Source organism: Diadema antillarum, unplaced genomic scaffold (assembly GCF_040938485.1).
Source record: "Diadema antillarum isolate AM-2024a unplaced genomic scaffold, OU_Dant_1.0 seq00000173_RagTag, whole genome shotgun sequence".
Classification (NCBI taxonomy): domain Eukaryota; kingdom Metazoa; phylum Echinodermata; class Echinoidea; order Diadematoida; family Diadematidae; genus Diadema; species Diadema antillarum.
The window spans coordinates 837,720-856,837 of NW_027271242.1; the positions used below are offsets into that span (position 1 = coordinate 837,720).

Genomic DNA, 19,118 nt, shown 5'->3' on the forward strand with positions numbered 1-19,118 from the left:
GTGGTATAGATGTGTTTACATTACATATTTGTTCGATTGCAATGACTATATTTCCTTTACTTTGGCCTGCAAAAGTACAAATGACAATAACAAGAAAAAAAAAAGTAAGAAAAAATACACAATGAAAAGACGGATTACAATTAATGCAAAAAACGTGTGTGCACAGCCAAACTAATGAGAAGCCATCTGACACATCGGCACTCTATAATGCACACAAATACAAACAGTCCTACATGTAATAACTTCTGCCTGTTGAAGAGTTGTGTCATTTTCCTGACAATCATAATACAGCTAAAAATAACTCCACAGCACTTGCAGACACCAGGATGGCAAATCTGTCCCTCCTTCCTCTTTCTCTCTCACTCTCTCTCTCTGTGTGACAGAGTCTTTGTGATTGAGTATTAACCACACACAACAATCTTCCTTTTTGTCTTTGTCCTCGGAAGAATACTGTACGAGCTGAAATTTTTGCATGTATACATTGTACAGATATTTTCTACCTGTATTGATACTTGTCGGACATTCCCATGTATATGTTCAAAAATTTCAGCTCATACAGTACACTTAGTATATAGTTTGCCATGTATGTGACTCTGCACCACAAAACCAACACAAAGTCACTAGATATGGATTTTTAGTTAAGAGCAGATTATGAAATAGCAGACCCTAATAACTCCAAAATGATGTATAACTCAGTATAAATGGGTAACCTAACCTATCTAATTTGGGAAATAATGTAAACACCCTGGCGAAGCGTTTACTGAGAAAAGAGGCTTTGAAGCTTATGGTCTATTCAAGTGCTAACTCACACCACGCTGTGTGCTGTAAAAAGAATGGAACAAAAACCAGGACATAAAATCCAAGGCAACCACAATGAAGATATTATCAGATTAAGCTGACATTGTGCATACTCTAATACCAACTTTCATCACAGTAGCACCCTCTTTTCAAAAGTTATTAGAGTCGAAAATGAGGAGTGTGCAAAGGAATTAAAGAAATAAAAGGGTTTCTATTATACAAAATCACTCTATTCTGCAACAAAGTGTGCCAGAAAAACTGCAAAAAACACAATTTCCCATTTATTTCATGATCATAAACTTTAGAATTATGTAGAAGAAGAATTGCTCTCTCATAAAACAAACTAACTAAAGGTTGACTAGTATGACCCGTTTCACATATTTTGAGTCCTTACCTAAATTTGGAGTGGGCAACTTTTTGTTGGTTTTGTGATGTACATGTACAGTCACATACTGATTTGGGTGATGTCACGGTTTCAAGACAATTCAGATTTTATCAAAAACATATCAGCTGCATCAGGTAATGGTTCTGGGCTGTCAAGTATAATGGATTGAGTCATTGATAAGGAGCACCCCTAATTTCTGTTGTTGGACAATGAGACTGGATCAGCCGCAACTTTGTGACAAACACACTTTATGAAACAGGAACAGCCCACAGTCATGGCATTCAATGTGGTGTGGTGGAAGGACTTGTTGATTGAAACAATCACAGAATAGTCTCCTTCCTAGTACCTGCAGTCATTTGTTGTCATTTTGTCAAAAGCAGTCAGAGGATTCAGAATCAAAAGTCTGTCACTTAAGGGCATTATTTACCATTTACAGATGAAACACAAACCCAGCGTTAGTGCTTCAAAAATAGTTCTAAAATGTTAGTTAAGGATAGAAACAACCAATGTAAAAATGTTAATCAGTATAATCACTTGTTAAATAATGTGAACAATAGCTATAAACTATCTACAGTTATGGTTCATTGAGAAAAAGAGTGATATCTCCTTATATTTTTGGCCTTAAAAAATTGTGGAATTTTTATATGGTAGAAAGTTTTGTGATACAACTGACCTACAGCACACATATTCATCTAATGTGATTAATGTGATAATGTGATTACTGGAACATTTTTAAATCACTGCTCCCAATGGTAAATGAAGCATTGCACACTGTTTTTGAAGTGTGATGTCATTTATAGTTATGCCATGACACAGATATCATGTAACAGGTAGGTTCATGATCATACGATGTGAAATGCCAGATGATCTTTCATGGATGAATTCTCAAATACAGCCAGTAAAGGGAAAGTCCCAAGTGACAGGAGATACAATATTGGAAAAGGGACACAGTTCTAAATGAAAACAAGCAGACATTGAGCAACTGAGTGTATGATTAAGTTTTGGCAACCAAATGGAAGAAAAGAATAACTACAAGAAATGATGTTCATTTATAATATCAGTCACTTTACATATCATCCACATTCTTATCAAATGACATAGTGTACAAAATGAGCCAGAAGTGAAAAATGGATAATGACAAAAGTATGAGTTTCTTCTGGATAATTAGCACTGTTCAGCCTTGGGATTTATACAATATTTTGAACTATTATGTTTTGGTCTCCTGGTCTGATATGAAATATTGCTTGTACGCATGACATAGAGAGAGAGGGGGGGGGGGGGGGGGGAATGCTCCTATTTGTACTCTACATACTACAATCTTTCTGTCTGGTAGGGGGTTTATATGAAGTTCATTCAACAAAAGAGCCAAAATATCTCTGATAATTCCCCATGTTTCTGCATAAATTTACTGCATGACATACTGTAATTTCAATTTTGGAACCATCAAAACACATACTGCAAATGCAAAAAAAAAAAAAAAAAAAAAAATATATATATATATATATATATATATATATATATATATATATTATATACATATAATTATATATATATATATATAATTGGAATCATATCCAATGATTGGACATCAATTTGTTCTGATCCATATTGATCATTTGCATACAAATCTGCAGGAAATGCAGAGTATTCATTACAAAGTTACTGTAACAGATTGAAAATTTGTGTCTATTTAATATGGGACAATTTATATGTAAAACAATAATGCACTCCAGCCCAATTTTTTATTAAATGTTCCCCCAAAATCAATCATGTCATATTTAAATTTCTCACATGGCATTCCAATGACTTCCACTTACTTTTCCAACAAATATTATTAGGTCATAGCACATTTATTTATACTCATCCATATTTTGGAATCCCACAGAATAACAATTTATATTCAGAATCGCTCCTTCCATATATTCATTTAAAAGGAGATTAACCCATTTAGGACTGACTACAAGATGCATTTCCCTTAGACACTTGCCGGAGTATACTCGGGAGTCTTCCTCAACGGGTTAAAGCTTCTTCTCTCACAATCTTACGATGCCACAGATTCAAATTTGCCTATAGGTTATCATCATTCAATTGCAAATTTACACTGCCTCATATCTTATTGCTACTGTAATCCAAGTGCAGTTATTAACTGCTATTGTCTGGCTTTGTCTCACTGCGAGTCATTTACACATTTCAAATCCTTGATTTTCCTTTTCCTTTTCAGGCTGCACAACTTTATTTTGATATACTTCTGCAGGTCTCTGTCTCCGTCATATCTGCTCGTCTCTTCTGTTATCTCATACAATGTCATGTCAATCTTGTCTCATTTTGTCCTGTTGTCAGTCATGTCTCCTTGGTAAGCTTACAAACCTAATTTTGTATTTAGTTTTTTTTTTCTAATTCTCAGTGGGGCCCATATATTACAAGCATTGTCTTTTCTGTGGGTCCCTCCATTTTTTTGCACATTAGTTTACATAGGCCTATTGTTTACTTTGATGATTTATCACAATGTTGAGCTATAGTAATATTTCCCTATTGTTCTATATTTTGTTATTCCCACAATGTATCATCTACATTATTCCTTTGTTACAAAAATAAGTGTATGCTACGTTTTTGTCAAAGAATGAAAATAAGATATGAATCTAATTAAAATGAACTGACTTGAAGACACATCATCATGCTAAAATGTCAATCTAGGGGTTGGACGACAGGAGCAGAAAGGTGGATTTTATACAGGATACAAATGAGAAGACAACAAAAGCAAAATGAATTAAGCTTCACAGCAGGTATTGGTTAAAGTGTTGTATTCTTTTGAATTGAATAAAAAAAATAAAGTTGGTTGATTTGGCAGATACACATCTTTCAGATATACTGATTACTTCACACAAAAGCAATATTCACTCACTGTTACCGATAGAATTCCAGGGATCTGGAGGGACAAAAAAAAAGATAAAACAAACCAGAGGAAGAAGCAGATTGAAGAGGCTGCATGTGAAAATTTGTCCAGTTTCTATAATTAGCAATGGTGCAAAGAAGATACAAGCCTATGTCTGTGGAAAGGGCAAAAAATTTTAAGGGAAGAGCAGGAAATGTGACCATCAGTGATAATATACCTAGGGAGCCAAAATAATCATGAGACCAGTGTGACAAAATTTAAAGTGACCTCTTGAAGCATGGACCGGGAAGGAAGGAGGGAGGCTGTGGGTTAGTCTGTTATTATTGTAGTCATTCGCTGACCCCCCCCCCCCCAAAAAAAAAAAGAGATAGAGAAGAGAGTACCATTTCTTTAAAATGTGTCAAAGTTCTTGTGTCTGCAAACCAAACAGGTTGGTGTCTCCTACTTACCGTAAGTATTATTAAGCTTCCGTAACAGTTGTATTGCAACTAATAAAGCCTCTTGCTATCATTTGCAGATGAAAAAAAAAACAGCTTTAGTGCTTCAAAATAGCTCTAAAATGTGAGTTAGGGATAAAAATAGCCAACATGAAAATGTTAATCAGTATAATCACTGTTAGGTAATATTGGTATTGTTGAATATCTAAAATGTAAACAATAGTTTTACTATTTGTAAAATCCATCACTAGATGAAGCAGTCACCGTGATGGTTTATAGGAAAATTAGCGATATCCCTTTTAATATTTGTAGTTTTAACGCAAAATTTTTGGACAGTAGGATGCTTTGCGATACAACTAAACTAACTATGTGCATCAAATGTGCTTATTCGAACTTTTATCACTGCTGTCAATAGTAAACAGTGGCTTTAAAGCACAAAGGAAATATAAAGTGCTCATACTTGGACTCTCCCACAACTCCTCTATCTCTCCTCTTTACCACTGCGTAGCCACCCTCCCATCCCCCCCCCCCCCCCCCCCCCCCCCAAAAAAAAGGGGTTAATCCTTGCAGCTCTTCATTCTACAACAAGTGAGGGCTTGGACCTGGGCTTGGACCTAGGGTCTTCAGGGTGCAAGTCCAATGACCTACAATGTGCAGCTTATAACATTATCCCTCACTCTCTATGCTTTGGTGTGCTTAGCTGATGCTGAATGACTCGTAGCACAAAAGTTCCTCTCAAATTGAGAAAATGCAGCGAGTACTGGTGAGTCACGCCAAGCTGTAGAGTTCTACAGGGACATTCCAGACGATTTTCATAATTTCACATCATGTAGAACATAACTTGACAGCTCCACGTACAGATTTGTTGCATTTAAACCAGTACTCTGAAAAACCTGAAACAGATTGCACTGAAAAATGATGATGACATAGAAGGCTCACATATTTCAGAGATGTAACAGTGTAATAATTTCAGTGTAATAAGTTCACCTGTGTAGAAAGTATGCATGCCATCTTCTTTTAATCTGTTTCCTTGAGCCTCAACTCATGCATTCTTCTGGTGAGGCTGCCACGTCATCATCCTTGTTCGTTGCAATTTGTTATGAATTTTAAAAAGATCATTATTCTGCATCTCAATCACTATAAATTCTCAAAGTATAACTGATTTATAGTTGTTCAAATCTAAGAGTCTGAAAATGATCCAGAGGTCTCCTTTAAAGAAATCAGGCTGAGGACCAGAAGAGGAATTGATACTGCGCAGTGTCCTTAGAGTTCAAACTTCTTTTCGCTCCTCCAGTGACAATATTTACTTTGACTTATCCCAACGGATGCTGTTGCTGCGGCGAGGAAACCAGGAGATACCCATAAAGAAAATTTCCTTGTGTGACATCAATCAGGCTCTACTGCAGTAAGCTGCTTACTGATCATATGACCTTGTGTCCATTTGAACAGGAAGACTTGACGAAGATTGAAATCAGCCTCTTTAAACTTAATGCAGTAATCTCTATTCTTTATTTTCCCCTTTCACCTTCTCTTTGTCTAAAGGGTATTTGTCACAGCCATCAAGTTAGAAGTTTGATATACACCAGATGTAAAGTGATACAAAATAGAGTATCTCTCCCAAAATGACATTAACTGAAACCAAAATAATTCTTATATCGATATCACCGCACATTTGATACAAAAGCTGATATCTATTCATTCAGATGTTTGAACGATGTCTTAAAAAGGCCTGTCAATACTGAACCTATGAAACTGAAATAAATACATAGAAGATATTCAGAGAAAGCAGATCTGTAATGAACACTTGTGCTACTTCTAACCTTGCTTTTCCCATGACATGATATATGATAATGAACATGTATCTTTTCTTTTCTTTTTGAGGACAAATTGAAATAAAAAGTGATAATGAATGAAGTATAATCAAGAGGTGCAAGTGTATGCATGCCTTATGATGACATACTTATGGCAAATTAGTGTGCGTAAAATAATTCTATCAACACTGCATGTTTAATTTTAGCTACCTGCACACAGAATTCCAAAGTGGAATGAAGTCTGTCAATCAAAATTCTAGCATGGCTCCAACGTGTCGAGAAGCCTTTCTTCACCAGCATTGTCTTCTGTGTGACTCTCTATTGCTATACACGTATTAAACTTCAGATGAACAGGAAGCTATGGGACTGTAGTACTGCTGGCGTATAATGAAGGCATGATCCCACAGATATGAACAGAAGGAAATAAAGTGTTTCCTGCCTTTGAAGTAATGCTCACATCTGTCATGCCAGGACCAGCACACATGTCAGCGTTCTGTTTGGATTCTGTGCTTTAATGGTACGTGAGTGGGGATATACTGGCAGGTCACTATCAGTTATTAGTACGTATAATGCCAAGAGCTCAACAACTTAATGCCGGAAACTACTTACGGGTTTAAAAATGACAGTTTAAATGCAAACATCGTTTGATTTTTACACCCATGCTATTCTTGTTCAAATCCTGACATTACTGACATCATACAAAGAATTCTTACTAAGCCAATCCACCATTCGACAAGTCCTAGGGGCTTCTTTTCAAAACTCAATGAATACAGTTTTAACAGAAAACTGAAAAGTACATTGTACTCCAAAAACTCTCAGAAATCCAAGACTTCTCTTCCTAATTCCTCACAATCGATGCTATATCTGATGGTAAATTGTAGCTTGATCCTGAATTTGAATTTGAATTTGAATGTCACCCAATCTCTGGTGAATACTTCAAGATAATTTGGAGAATCTTGCCAGAAAGAGAAAAACTACATGAGGAGGAGAACAGGCGGCCCACCGGCTTCTTACCTGGCAGAATCTCGAAGAGGTACTTGCCCGGCTCCTCGGGGCTGTGGCTGTGCTTCTTGAGGATGTTGCCCCGCAGCGGGATGTACCCCAGCACCCGTGTGTCGTCCTCCTTGGCATAGTAGTACATGAAGTCGTTGGCCACCTTGAAGTAGCGCCGCTGCCAGGAGCGGAAGGCCCCGCCCTGCTTCTTGAGCCAGCCCCGGTGGAGCACATCCTCATCCTGGATGTGGATGACGCGGTCCGTCATCCTCCGGTTCGAGACATGGATGTCGTTCTGCTGAGATAGTGGAGTGGATGGCAAAGTGACATACCTGTGAGAGGAACCCCAACATTCCATCTGGAAGCAATACATTACTTAGATAGAATATATTGACTCCTCTGCAAATGTTTGCACAGTCATTCAGAAGAGGAAAAATGTCCACACTATCTCTTTCTTCTTGCAGTATGGCAGAACACCTTGATTTAAAGGTGTTCAGGACACTGATGGCCAACATGAAATAATAAAACTCTTACACAGCCATCCATATCGGTTTTTTTTTCCTCTTTACAATTGATAAGCCTCACCCATAACAATGCCCAAAGAGAAGATGTGCAAAAAATTTATAAGACTTGTCTGACTACTTACCTCAATCACTGTGGAAAGCTTACACTATCGATATTGAGAAAAACAAAAGACATGGATGTGACAGAGCTACAGCTGTCTCATGCCCAAAGATCAAAGCAACGCATTAATCACAAGGTCGATCCTTCAGGGATGCTCTGATTGGTTATCTTGGGATTGTGAGTTGGGATAGGGGTGGGGGGGGGGGGTATGTAAAGGCGGGTGTAACTCATGGCCTCAACCCAGGTAGAGACAGATTAGATGACAGACTCATCTCCTGCTGATGAGACATACTTTTGCTTTAAGTGACATCACATTCTGGGGTCTACAAGGACGAACAGGACATTGACTCTGGTTAGTCGATCACAGACATTAACAATTAACAAGAAAATCAGGAGTCAAACAGCAAAGTACTTTTTAAAGTGCTATTATAGTATTAATACATGAAATACATCCATTCTCCGGAAGGTTTGTCTGAACATTCCTTTTAGTCTGTTCACACTCAAGATCTTAGCTCTGAATTCCCTTGTAATACCACTAAGCAAATATTTTTAACACCAATATTTCTTATGCAGAAAGAATTGAGGGTTCTCAAAAAATGAATAATAAACTGTAATATTCAACTAGAAATAAGCGCACACATTTACCTGCAAGAGGGCCCATACATTATGTTTTTCATTTAAAGCTTAAAGGGATGGTTTAGTATTGGTGGAGATGTGGATTGGGCTTTTAACTTTTTGCAAGATACCAAGAAACCACTTATGAAATAGTACAGAGCATACCATTTAAGGAATTCAAAGTTTATTTGATAAAAAATTGGTTTTGGAATGGCTGAGAATCCAAAAACAAAGTAAAACAAAGTGATTGTAATAAAAGGTGGGTCTCACGTTTTATTAGGATTGTTCTGTTTTGGATATCTTGGTCATTTCACAACCAATTTTCATCAAATACACGTTGAATTCCTCTTGGAATTACATGCTCTTTCATATTTCATTTGAGAGGTTTCTCATTATCTCACCAAAAATGTTAGAAACCTGAAGTTGGGTCTCAACCAAGACTATGCGATCCCTTTGAACGCTGAATGTCACATTAGGTCCTTGTTTTGTTTATTTTTGTTGTTGTTTTGCTTTTGTTTGTTTTTTGGTTAGTTTGTATGGGGTTTTTTTTGCCCGACCTACTTCTGCATAATCCGTAAAGCTCAACTTTAGACACATTTTTACCAAAATCCACTCATTTCAATTTAAAATGTCAGAGTTGCAGCATGATCTATCTTCTGAAACCAAGTAAACCATAATGTGTGGTATTTGGCCATAAAAGGGCAAGAAAATCTGTGAAACTGCAAGGCACCCATTGTCAATATGAACATCTGAGAGGGATTTGTACTCTTAAACTTTATTATCATCGTAACATTCAATGTCAAAATTGAAAATAGTGATGACGAAAAAGATAATAAGAATGGTAGCAATGGATATAGGAATAATAGTAATGATAATATTGATTAATATATACATACATAATATGATAGAAATAATAATGATTACAGATACGGATAAATAACAGCAAGCACCACCTATATTTTCATACCAATACAGACACAAAGTAATAACAGCCTTCACCATCTACATTTTCAATACCGATACAGGATGACCATGGAATGATTATTCCATGAATTCATAGACTGTTCATTTGACATGACAGCAAAATATTTTCAACAGCAGGACAGTTTTGGATGGAATGAGACAAAGAATGAGTGCTTTGATTGAGCAAGCAAATCATTTTTCGACCGACCAATTGTGTCAGCAAAAGATATGGTAGTCTGCCAGACAGGACACCACTTCCCTTACCACATTCACAGATCTTCCAATTTGATATGCAGTGCTTGCCTCAATTCTCCTAACACTAATAATATGCCATATAAGTGCAGACCGGCAGTGGGGAACATTATGTATAGGAGTGCCGGAAACTGAGACAGGTGCAGAGATTTGTGCTTGGTAATGATATACAAGTATGGTAGCATAATCTAGGACTACTTCGGCAACTTGTGCAAAATTGCAACAATGCGCATGAAACACATACAAGTGATGGAAACTGCACACATATACACTTACAAACAAAACAAAGAAACAACAACAACAACAACAACAGGTTTCTCCTAAAATGTTTCATCTAATGCAAGTAAACACAGAGACCACAACAAAAGACTTGAAATGGTTGCAAACAAAGAAACGATGCAGACAAGAACAGCTAGGACAGACACAGTTTTCAGCATGGAGGGAGTTTAGCAGCAGGTTTGCAATGTAGGGGTGTGATATAAATTGCTGTGCATCTTCAACAATCAGGATCTTTTTTAGAGTTCGTTGGGTTAGGGCTTTTATTGTGGGGTTTTTTTTTCTTCTATTGCAATTTCAAATTTAAGTGAGGCAAATGAATATGATGACAACCCAATCAGGTGATAAAATTCTTCGCAATAATGTGCTGATGATATTCACCAAAAAAAAAACAAAGAAAGAAGTCTGTTGAAATGACCTCTTTTATTGCTAGAAACATTTCTATTCACTGTACAGGAATTACACTTATGCATGGAAATACAATTTCACAACTTTTAGATTCTCTTTTTGACCATCGTGATTTTTTTGTTTGTTTTGTGTTATTTGAAAGGACAGCCTTTAGAAATCAGAATACATTCTGTAACAATCCCACCAGCGCCTAAATAATGTTAGTCGTATCAAAGGCAACCACATCACAATTTCAATTACACTAAAACAGAAAGCTTCAACATAACAGGTGGCTTAATAGACTGGTTAATGACAACAGGAGACAATTAGGTTATGAAGTCATGTATTGAACCGGCACACCAGGTAACATCCCTTCAAGTTAGCTAGTCTTATAAAACAGACTATCTATTAGTATTTGCATTGATTGTGTAAGATTTACAAGAGGAATCTTTGCAGGAGGCAGTGGAACAATTCACTTTTTGAAATGGCACATGACTTTCCTATGTAAAGCAGAATTGTTACATCTACAAATTTCACTACCCAATCATAGAGAAGCACATTGTATTTTAATGTAAGTGTAATCCATTTGAGGATTTCTTCCAGGCAATGTATAATAGTTTGTCTTGCACAGTGTATCACTCATTACTGTTTGTTTTATCTCACTTAAAACACAGTAGGCCCAGGGAAGTTATTGAATATAATTTAATGCAGCAATTGGAGATTAGTAACACCTTTCACCTTATGCACAGGGAATATCACAGCATGAACACTCATAGATAGATTAATTCAGTGACTAAAATACTGCAAAAGCAGTCACACGGCATACTACAAAGTTCTTTTACCTCCGTCTCCCCATCATAAAACATTATGTTAGAGATGTGGCGAACACCCGGCTATATCCACTGCCCAACAGCCAAATCAGCATCCACGCTTCTGCAGCGATCCTTGTCTACAGCGGCTGGGAGTGTATAAAGCAAAGCTAGTTTGGTAACCTCAATCAAGAAATGAAACTCCACATAGGATGTTACGAGGGTCACTTTTTGAAAAAGTGGTTGATTGACACACACACAAAAAGGGCTACAACTAGTTGTTGTCACAGAGTATATAATATTTAGGGTTTTTTTTAATATACATATGGGTACTCCAGACTGTCAAGGTGTATTCTTCTGTATTTCTTTTTCCAAGATTTTCATATTATGAACCAGCCTGTCATCACATCAAATTCAAGCACTTCATAGACAGCACTGAAAAAAAAAAACCGATAAAAGAACGCAAATAAACACAGCAGTTTAAGTCCAGAAACTCATCACAACTTTTCTACTCATACAACATTGTAACTTCAGTATAATCTAAAGAATTGAATACAATGTTGAATTCTGGTACTCTACAAGCATGTATATATTAATACTTAAAACACATGGTGGCAACAGAGTTCTGTAAATACTTAAAATGAAATCAAAGATTTAGAAGAGAATGGTTTGCCTTTGTGATAATACAAATGTACTTCTCAAATGAACTGAAAAGCAAATACCATTCAGTTACTCTTTTCCTTATCACTAAATTATTCTCTAGTGATTGCTCATATCAAAGGCTTTTCACATCATTTCTGTGAAATAATTTTTTGTTTCTAGGCACAATTGTCCTGAGAAACACTCTGCAAAAAACAACGAAAAACAAACTTTGTCTGAATAGTGTAAATGTACGAAAACTCCTTTGTGATGTTGCAAAATATCTGATAAATAAGTATGCCTTTGACATACATAAAGATATCCTTTTACTTCAAAGCAGAGTTTTGTACCAAGAAGATGCTAAGAAACATATTCGCAAAGAGAATTTTAGAATCATCATTGCATTATCACACTTACCCGACTCATACACACCCACAACACACACACACAATTGGTCATTAAAAAAAAAAAAAACTACTTCCTAATGACTAACAAATCGAGGTGACATTTGGATAGTTCTGAGATTTCCACACCACCGGATGTGATTGTCAATACATGTCAATACAATAGGAGAGGCAGATTTCCTGAGCTGGGAAGTAAAGCCTTTTTTGTGACCTTCACGTTGCTTCACACACAGGCCATCAATGAATATAACGGTAATGGATAGGCACTGGGGTATAGGTATAGGTATAACGGACAATTGAGCGGTGTTATACACACCATAGAAACAGTTGAGGTTATGGTTAAATGTCGTCATATACATTAAAAGATTTCTTCATTGGAAGAAAAATGGAGCAAGGAGATTTCTGGGTAGTAAACTCGATGCATCATAATATACTTGGCCATTTTAGATTGAACCTGTGACCTAGATCCCTACTTTGGTACACCACTACATGACACATCACACAACACTGATTCATCCGCAAACATGAACTCCACATGGTACAAAAACAAAGCAGGTAAAGTGGATGGAGTAGCTGTATAACTCTATAAGGAAATAAGAATAAATCTGATACATAGAGGCAGAGAAAGCTACTTACACTAAACAGGAGTCAAATCTGAAATACCTGGACACTGCTGTCATTAAAAAAAAGTCACTCAAATCAACGACAACAGCTCACACGGCATCATAGTGCTCCTCCCTTTTGACTCAATATAATGCACATAAATGCAGGATCCGCTGGGGGTATGAAAGTCGATGCGATGTAATAATTATCTTCAGGCGAGTTTTTTTCAGGGAAGCCAAGTCCAACTGCATCCACCTGTTAGTATGACTATCCCCACCACAAACAGGTGATACACTCCCTCACGTGTATGGGCTCACCGCTGAAGTCACTTCCAACAACAATCAACAAAGTCCCTGGCTGTAGCGGCACACACGGGGTACGGTAATTCCTCAACCCGACACTGGGCTAACTATTGAACTGTCCCAACACTATAGAACCCCCGTGACTCGACTCACGGCCAAAGCACATCTGTAGCTCTAGACCCACTTCTTCTCAACACACTGACAAAAAAAAAAATATAATAATAGAAACATTCGATTCCGGCTTTCTACTCATGCACAACAGATCTCAAGGGCAAGCACTTGTAAAGTTGTATGCCAACCGATCGTGGAATCCCACTCCAACAATTAAGTGCCCAGGCATTTGACAACATAATTCTCCCACTACCTTTTTTTTCCCCTGCTGAACAGTCTCCAAATTTGTTTGTATTTTGTCCGTCCACACATTAAACGCAGTAACTTCCTGGTTTACAGAGCATGCCAGCTGGGCTGTAACTTGCCAAAAATTATGGGGTACGCATGCTCTTGTACGCAGATTTGATTTTATTTGCGTTCACACTGCAATTCTATAATCTGGTATACAGGGAGTGGAAGGAGGGAGGGGGACCTTGTCAAGTCTTTCCTTTTGATTCTCTTCTGATTGGTCAAGACATCCTACATTCTCTTTCACATGACATCCTGATCCACGGTCTAACCTCACTTACCATGGCCATTACTTTTCCGGATCTCTCTATGACTTACGGAAATGGGTTGTCACTCGATCACCCAATTGTGTTTGTGTTTTCATGTGTTCTCAGCACAAAATCATACCAAAACCATGCACATAATAGCAATTCTCTCGCAAATACTAAAGGTTGGAATGGATGAACATGCTGATCACCATGTTAGCAAGTACAGTTATATCACCCACACACACCGTCACTAGAAGTAAAAGCATGCCACTGGTTTGACCATCTGATCAGGGGGATAGACAATCGAGACATCTTAGGTTTGCCCATCTTTACCAGTCCGCAAACTCAACGAAGTAGCGACACGCAAAAGGGGGAATTTTTTTTCTCATATTCTATTTCAGTGTACTTCCATATCATGTGAGTGGCAAAAATATGCAATTATCATGTAAATAATCAATGTAACAAAAAAAATATGATCACTGCCTGAGAAAAACAACCTGCTTCGAATATAGTAGCATATTTGAGCATATCTTGCATATCTGGCCTTATATATCACTTATCATGTCAGATGGCTGCCCATCACCACGTGGCAAGATAACGAAGGTTGGACTGCATTTTGATTTGTGATGACAAAGTTAACATTGTGATAAAGTAACAACATGTGACATTCTAATTCAACAGTGACTTAAAGGGTGTGTACAGTTCTGGTTGAGGTGAGGATTTAGCTTTTAACGTTTTGCAAGATATTCAGACACCACTCTGTGAGATGTCAAAGAGCATGCAATTCTAAGGGGTATCAAAAGTTTATTTGATGAAAATCGGTTTTGAAATGGCTAAGATATCCAAAAACAAGGTCAAACAAAGAGATCCTAATAAAAGGCGTGGCCTGTCGCCTTTTATTATTATCACTTTTTAGGATATCTCAGACATTTGAAAACCAATTTTCATCAAATAAACGTTGAATCCTTCTTAAAATTACATACTCTTTCATATTTCATAAGAGGTTTCTCATCATCTCACTTAGGAATGTTCAAAACATGAATCCCCACCTCAACCAGTACTGCACAGTTCCTTTAGAAATCTCTTATGAAATATGAAAGAGCAAGCTAATCAAGAAGGATTCAACGTTCATTAATTTTTGATGGAAATTAGTTTTCAAATGGCTGAGATATCAAAAAAGTGATAATAATAAGACTACAGGCCAGGCCTTTTATTAGGATCTCTTTGTTTCACCTTGTTTTTGGATATCTCAGCTATTTCAAAACCAATTTTCATCAAATAAACTTTTGATACCCTTTAGAATTGCATGCTCTTTGACATCTAATAAAGTGGTTTCTGAATATCTCGCAAAACATTAAAAGTTAAATCCTCACCTCGACCAGAACTGTACACATCCTTTAAAGCTGAGGGCAAGCACATATGTGACCCGCTACAACAAAATGGTCCTAAAGTAGCGCACGGTCGAAGCCGTGAAAATCGAGTTTGAAGTCAGAGCATCAAAATTGGTCAAAACTTACGATTTTCTGAATTTGACATATTATTAGAGTATGGCATGTCTTCTATCATCTGTCGAAATTTTGAAGCAAAATGATGAAAGGAAAGTCCAAAAAATAGCGTTTTTCTGGGCCATGTTTTTTGGCATTTCAAGGAAGCAGAAACTGGTTCGAACATTTGGATTGAGCGCCACAGATAGGCTCCGCCCCCAACAACGACCAGAGTGATCTCATTGGTCAGTTTGCTGCTTGCCGCTAACCGAAGCGTGAAGCTCGCACACTGCCCAGTCGACTGGTGCGTGCTGGCGGGGTGCGCTATGCCCAGCCGCTTCTCCTCATCCTGGTCACTGATTGGTCGGTGAGGAGACCGCCGACGCTGTGTTTGAATGAGCATTTCGGGGGTTGCTAGGGCTTACCTTCTATTGTCCGGAGGTGAATACTGACTTGCGTGTCCCTTGATCGTGATTGCGTCGCAAGGACAACTTCTAGGGCGTTTTTCTCTAAAGAGTGATTTCGCAGACGTCTCGACATGCTCTCTTTTAAAGGGGATGGCTAGTAACTGATCAGTGGGAATCAGTGGGAATGCTGGAGGATGATTGTTCCAATCCTTGTGGGATTCATTTAAGAGTACATTATATTTCTACTGTTGTGTGAAAATTATTTGCTTCAGAACGGTCTCATATTCAAGTAATGTGCAGATTAATCCACCGTCACTGACCAGGGACGCTAACCTGGAAACATTAAACTGCACATTACTTGAATATGAGACCATTCTGAAGCAAATAATTTTCACAGAACAATAGATATATAATGTACTCTTAAATGAATCCCATAAGGATTGGAACAATCATCCTCCAGCATTCCCACTGATCCCACTGATCAGTTACTAGCCATCCCCTTTAAACATCGATATCTCCGCAGCCGATTATTTTTATAAGATGTGTTATATATCAATGCAAAGCAGAAAGATTAGGGAATTGTGTCAGGCAATTTTCAAATAATCGACCTCGCCCGACTTTAGGATCATTTTGTTGTAGCGGGTCACATATGTATACCATATACCCAGGTTTACATTATGTAGGTTGTAAATGGTATTTACCAGTACTGGCTCTGCATGAATAGGCTAACAAAGGTTTTACAATCAGTGAGAAATATCCATGTCAGGTCTGAAGTTCAAGTAAAACTGATCTCACTGACAATGTGTTAAATGATGTGACACCTTTGACTGTTTAGATATTTTTTACTCATTTGCTTTCTTATTCAAGCATGAAATCTGGTGGATGATATGAAATAGTTCATTTGGTGGTTCACTCTTAAATCTTTTCCAGGGCCCCTAATGATCTTACAATAATAAATAAAAAGAAGACAAAAAACATAATTTTCTTGGCTTTGCGTGATATTGACTCCCTCTTCCTGCTGGGTGGTCGACACTATTAAAACAAGAAGTGAGAGTAAGTAAATACAAGGGAAAATCCGAATGACAGTATGCAGGAAGTTTTTTTCTCTTTCTATTTTGCAGTGATATTTTCACAATGTGGTGCATCATTTCAATACACATTTTTGTATACACTTGTCAAGGGGAAAAGTTATACCATAACTTATAGGCTCCATGTACACATATGTGGGTTCAGTGCATGCACAAGTATTAGTGGAGTACATCAGCAAAATTTGAGGAAAATCAACCTGTTTGTTCAGACGTTATGAACTTTTAAAGTTTCCATGAAGACAATGTGCCATCATCACCAGATAATGATTCTACAAAAATATTTGATGTCACAGCGGAGAAATGTTTTAACAAAAAGTATAAAGAAAATTCCACGTGACATATCACAATTTTTCTAGCATACAGACGGAGTTCATGACTCAACTCCTTCAGAAGGTAAGGGGAATAATATTATCTGTAGTGTAACATACTGTCACAGTAACAAGAAAAGGGGATGTATACCCTACAAAATTAAATTTTGTAGAATTCTCTTTCTTTTTTTTTTTTGGTACCATATCCCTAAAATCAGAGTGTTGAAACTTCAAAACTTTTGAACTGGCTCTCCAATTTTTCTCAAATTTCACTGATGTGTCCTTCTAATATTTCTGCATTTACTGAATCCACATATGCTAGGGGTAAATCCACTTTAAGGACTCATCCAAGATGTCTTGAATGGGATTCACGATATCTGCCACAGAATTACATAAGCAGTCAACTTAAAGTACATTCCCTTTTGGCTTGTAAACACAAATATGTCAAGCTCTGATCATGTGAACGTATCAATTAAATACAATCATTTTCCTTTTCCTCTAAAGTGTGAAATTTGTGCATCTATTACACACAATCCTGAAGCTCAAATGTATGTAACAAAGTCGCACTGCTTTTGTACATTATGTACCAAACAGTTATGTCAAAATGTTAAAACATTTTCAGGAAAATACTATTACTAAATCAATTCAATTCATCATAGTTTATTTCCAATCATCGAAAATCAAAAAACATAGTACAAAGTATACATGTGATGAAATATTGTTCAAACGTTTGCATAAGATTCGAGACATATTATAGAACAACATATAACATGTACAATATTTAGGAAAACACTGTATAAATACTTCGTGGGCGAGCGGAAAATAAATTCGATTATGGAAAATAGTGATCCACTAAAAAGCATAGCTTGTCGGACGTGGATCGCTAGACAAATAATGAGTAAATTATATACTAATTACTATTCTATAACAATATACATGTAATTATTTTGAGATACACCGGTTGGGAAAAAATATAGAATACCAATGCTAGTGCCCGGACACTGCTCACTGAACCACGTGTACCGGGAAAATATGACAAGGACAACACGTTCGTACACTAATACTAATACTACTGATGAAAAAAAAAACACAATTATGAATATTCTCATTTTTTTTAAATTGCCAATATCATAATTTTCCATGACTATTATTAGCAGTAGTACAGCAGTGCTAACAAAAATATAAGAGCAATATTTTTATGAAAAAATATGTTTTCTATAGTCTCAGTACAAGAATCAATAGACTTACCAGACAGTGAAATATTCCATCAAAGTTGATAAGTGTGTAGGCCACTAACATAATTAATGCAACTACTTGTTGGCAACTTCAAAGACACAAATGGCTAGTTGAATTGCTGCTGCTGCTGCCCAAACAGCTATCATGGGATGGCTCATCAGATGCTTTGATAATAATCAGGCATCATTAACATCATGGGTCCCTGCATTTTGCCTTATCTTCATTTTCTTTTTTCTCAATCTTTTTCTTTCTTTCTTCATGCTGCATGTAACCCCTCCCAGCTACGATGTATCTCGATCTCTGATTCTTTTATCAGTTTTCATTGGTATTAAATGACTGCCTTCTTAAGTATGGGATGATGTCTGATAGCATCAATGCTATGGAGTATCTGTTATCACTCAAAGTCACTCTCCTGAATTTGCCATGGTTATCCTTAAGAGTCATTGGATAGTTTGGTCATTATGTACTTGGCACAGACACAGCATTCACTCATATTTCTCCAAAGGGCCAGACCACCAGAACGTGTCATGAACAAACTGAAATTCAAAGAGGAAGTGGAAAGATCAATATCAACATTTGTGAACAGGGACTTCTTTTTATTTGTTCAGCAGAACATAATAAAAGCACTTTGGAAAGCATTCATTTGTATGCTCAGGCTAAATGCCTTTTGCAGCATTTCCAAATAAGGGCACACATGAGAGTTGTGGGGTGGGGGTCTCCTGAGGAGGGGAGAGTAATATTTGATGAAATAAAACCA

General features: G+C 37.0%; 1 protein-coding gene across 1 annotated transcript in view; it reads right to left on the bottom strand.

Annotated features, from left to right (window-relative positions):
• The window catches only part of LOC139728347 (uncharacterized), a 57,292-nt gene that overhangs the window by 14,011 nt on the left and 24,163 nt on the right, over positions 1-19,118 (bottom strand). Inside the window, exon 2 of the mRNA XM_071639292.1 lies at positions 7,339-7,615. Within this exon, the coding sequence (XP_071495393.1) occupies positions 7,339-7,615 (277 nt within the window). The remainder of the gene's footprint in view (positions 1-7,338; positions 7,616-19,118) is intronic.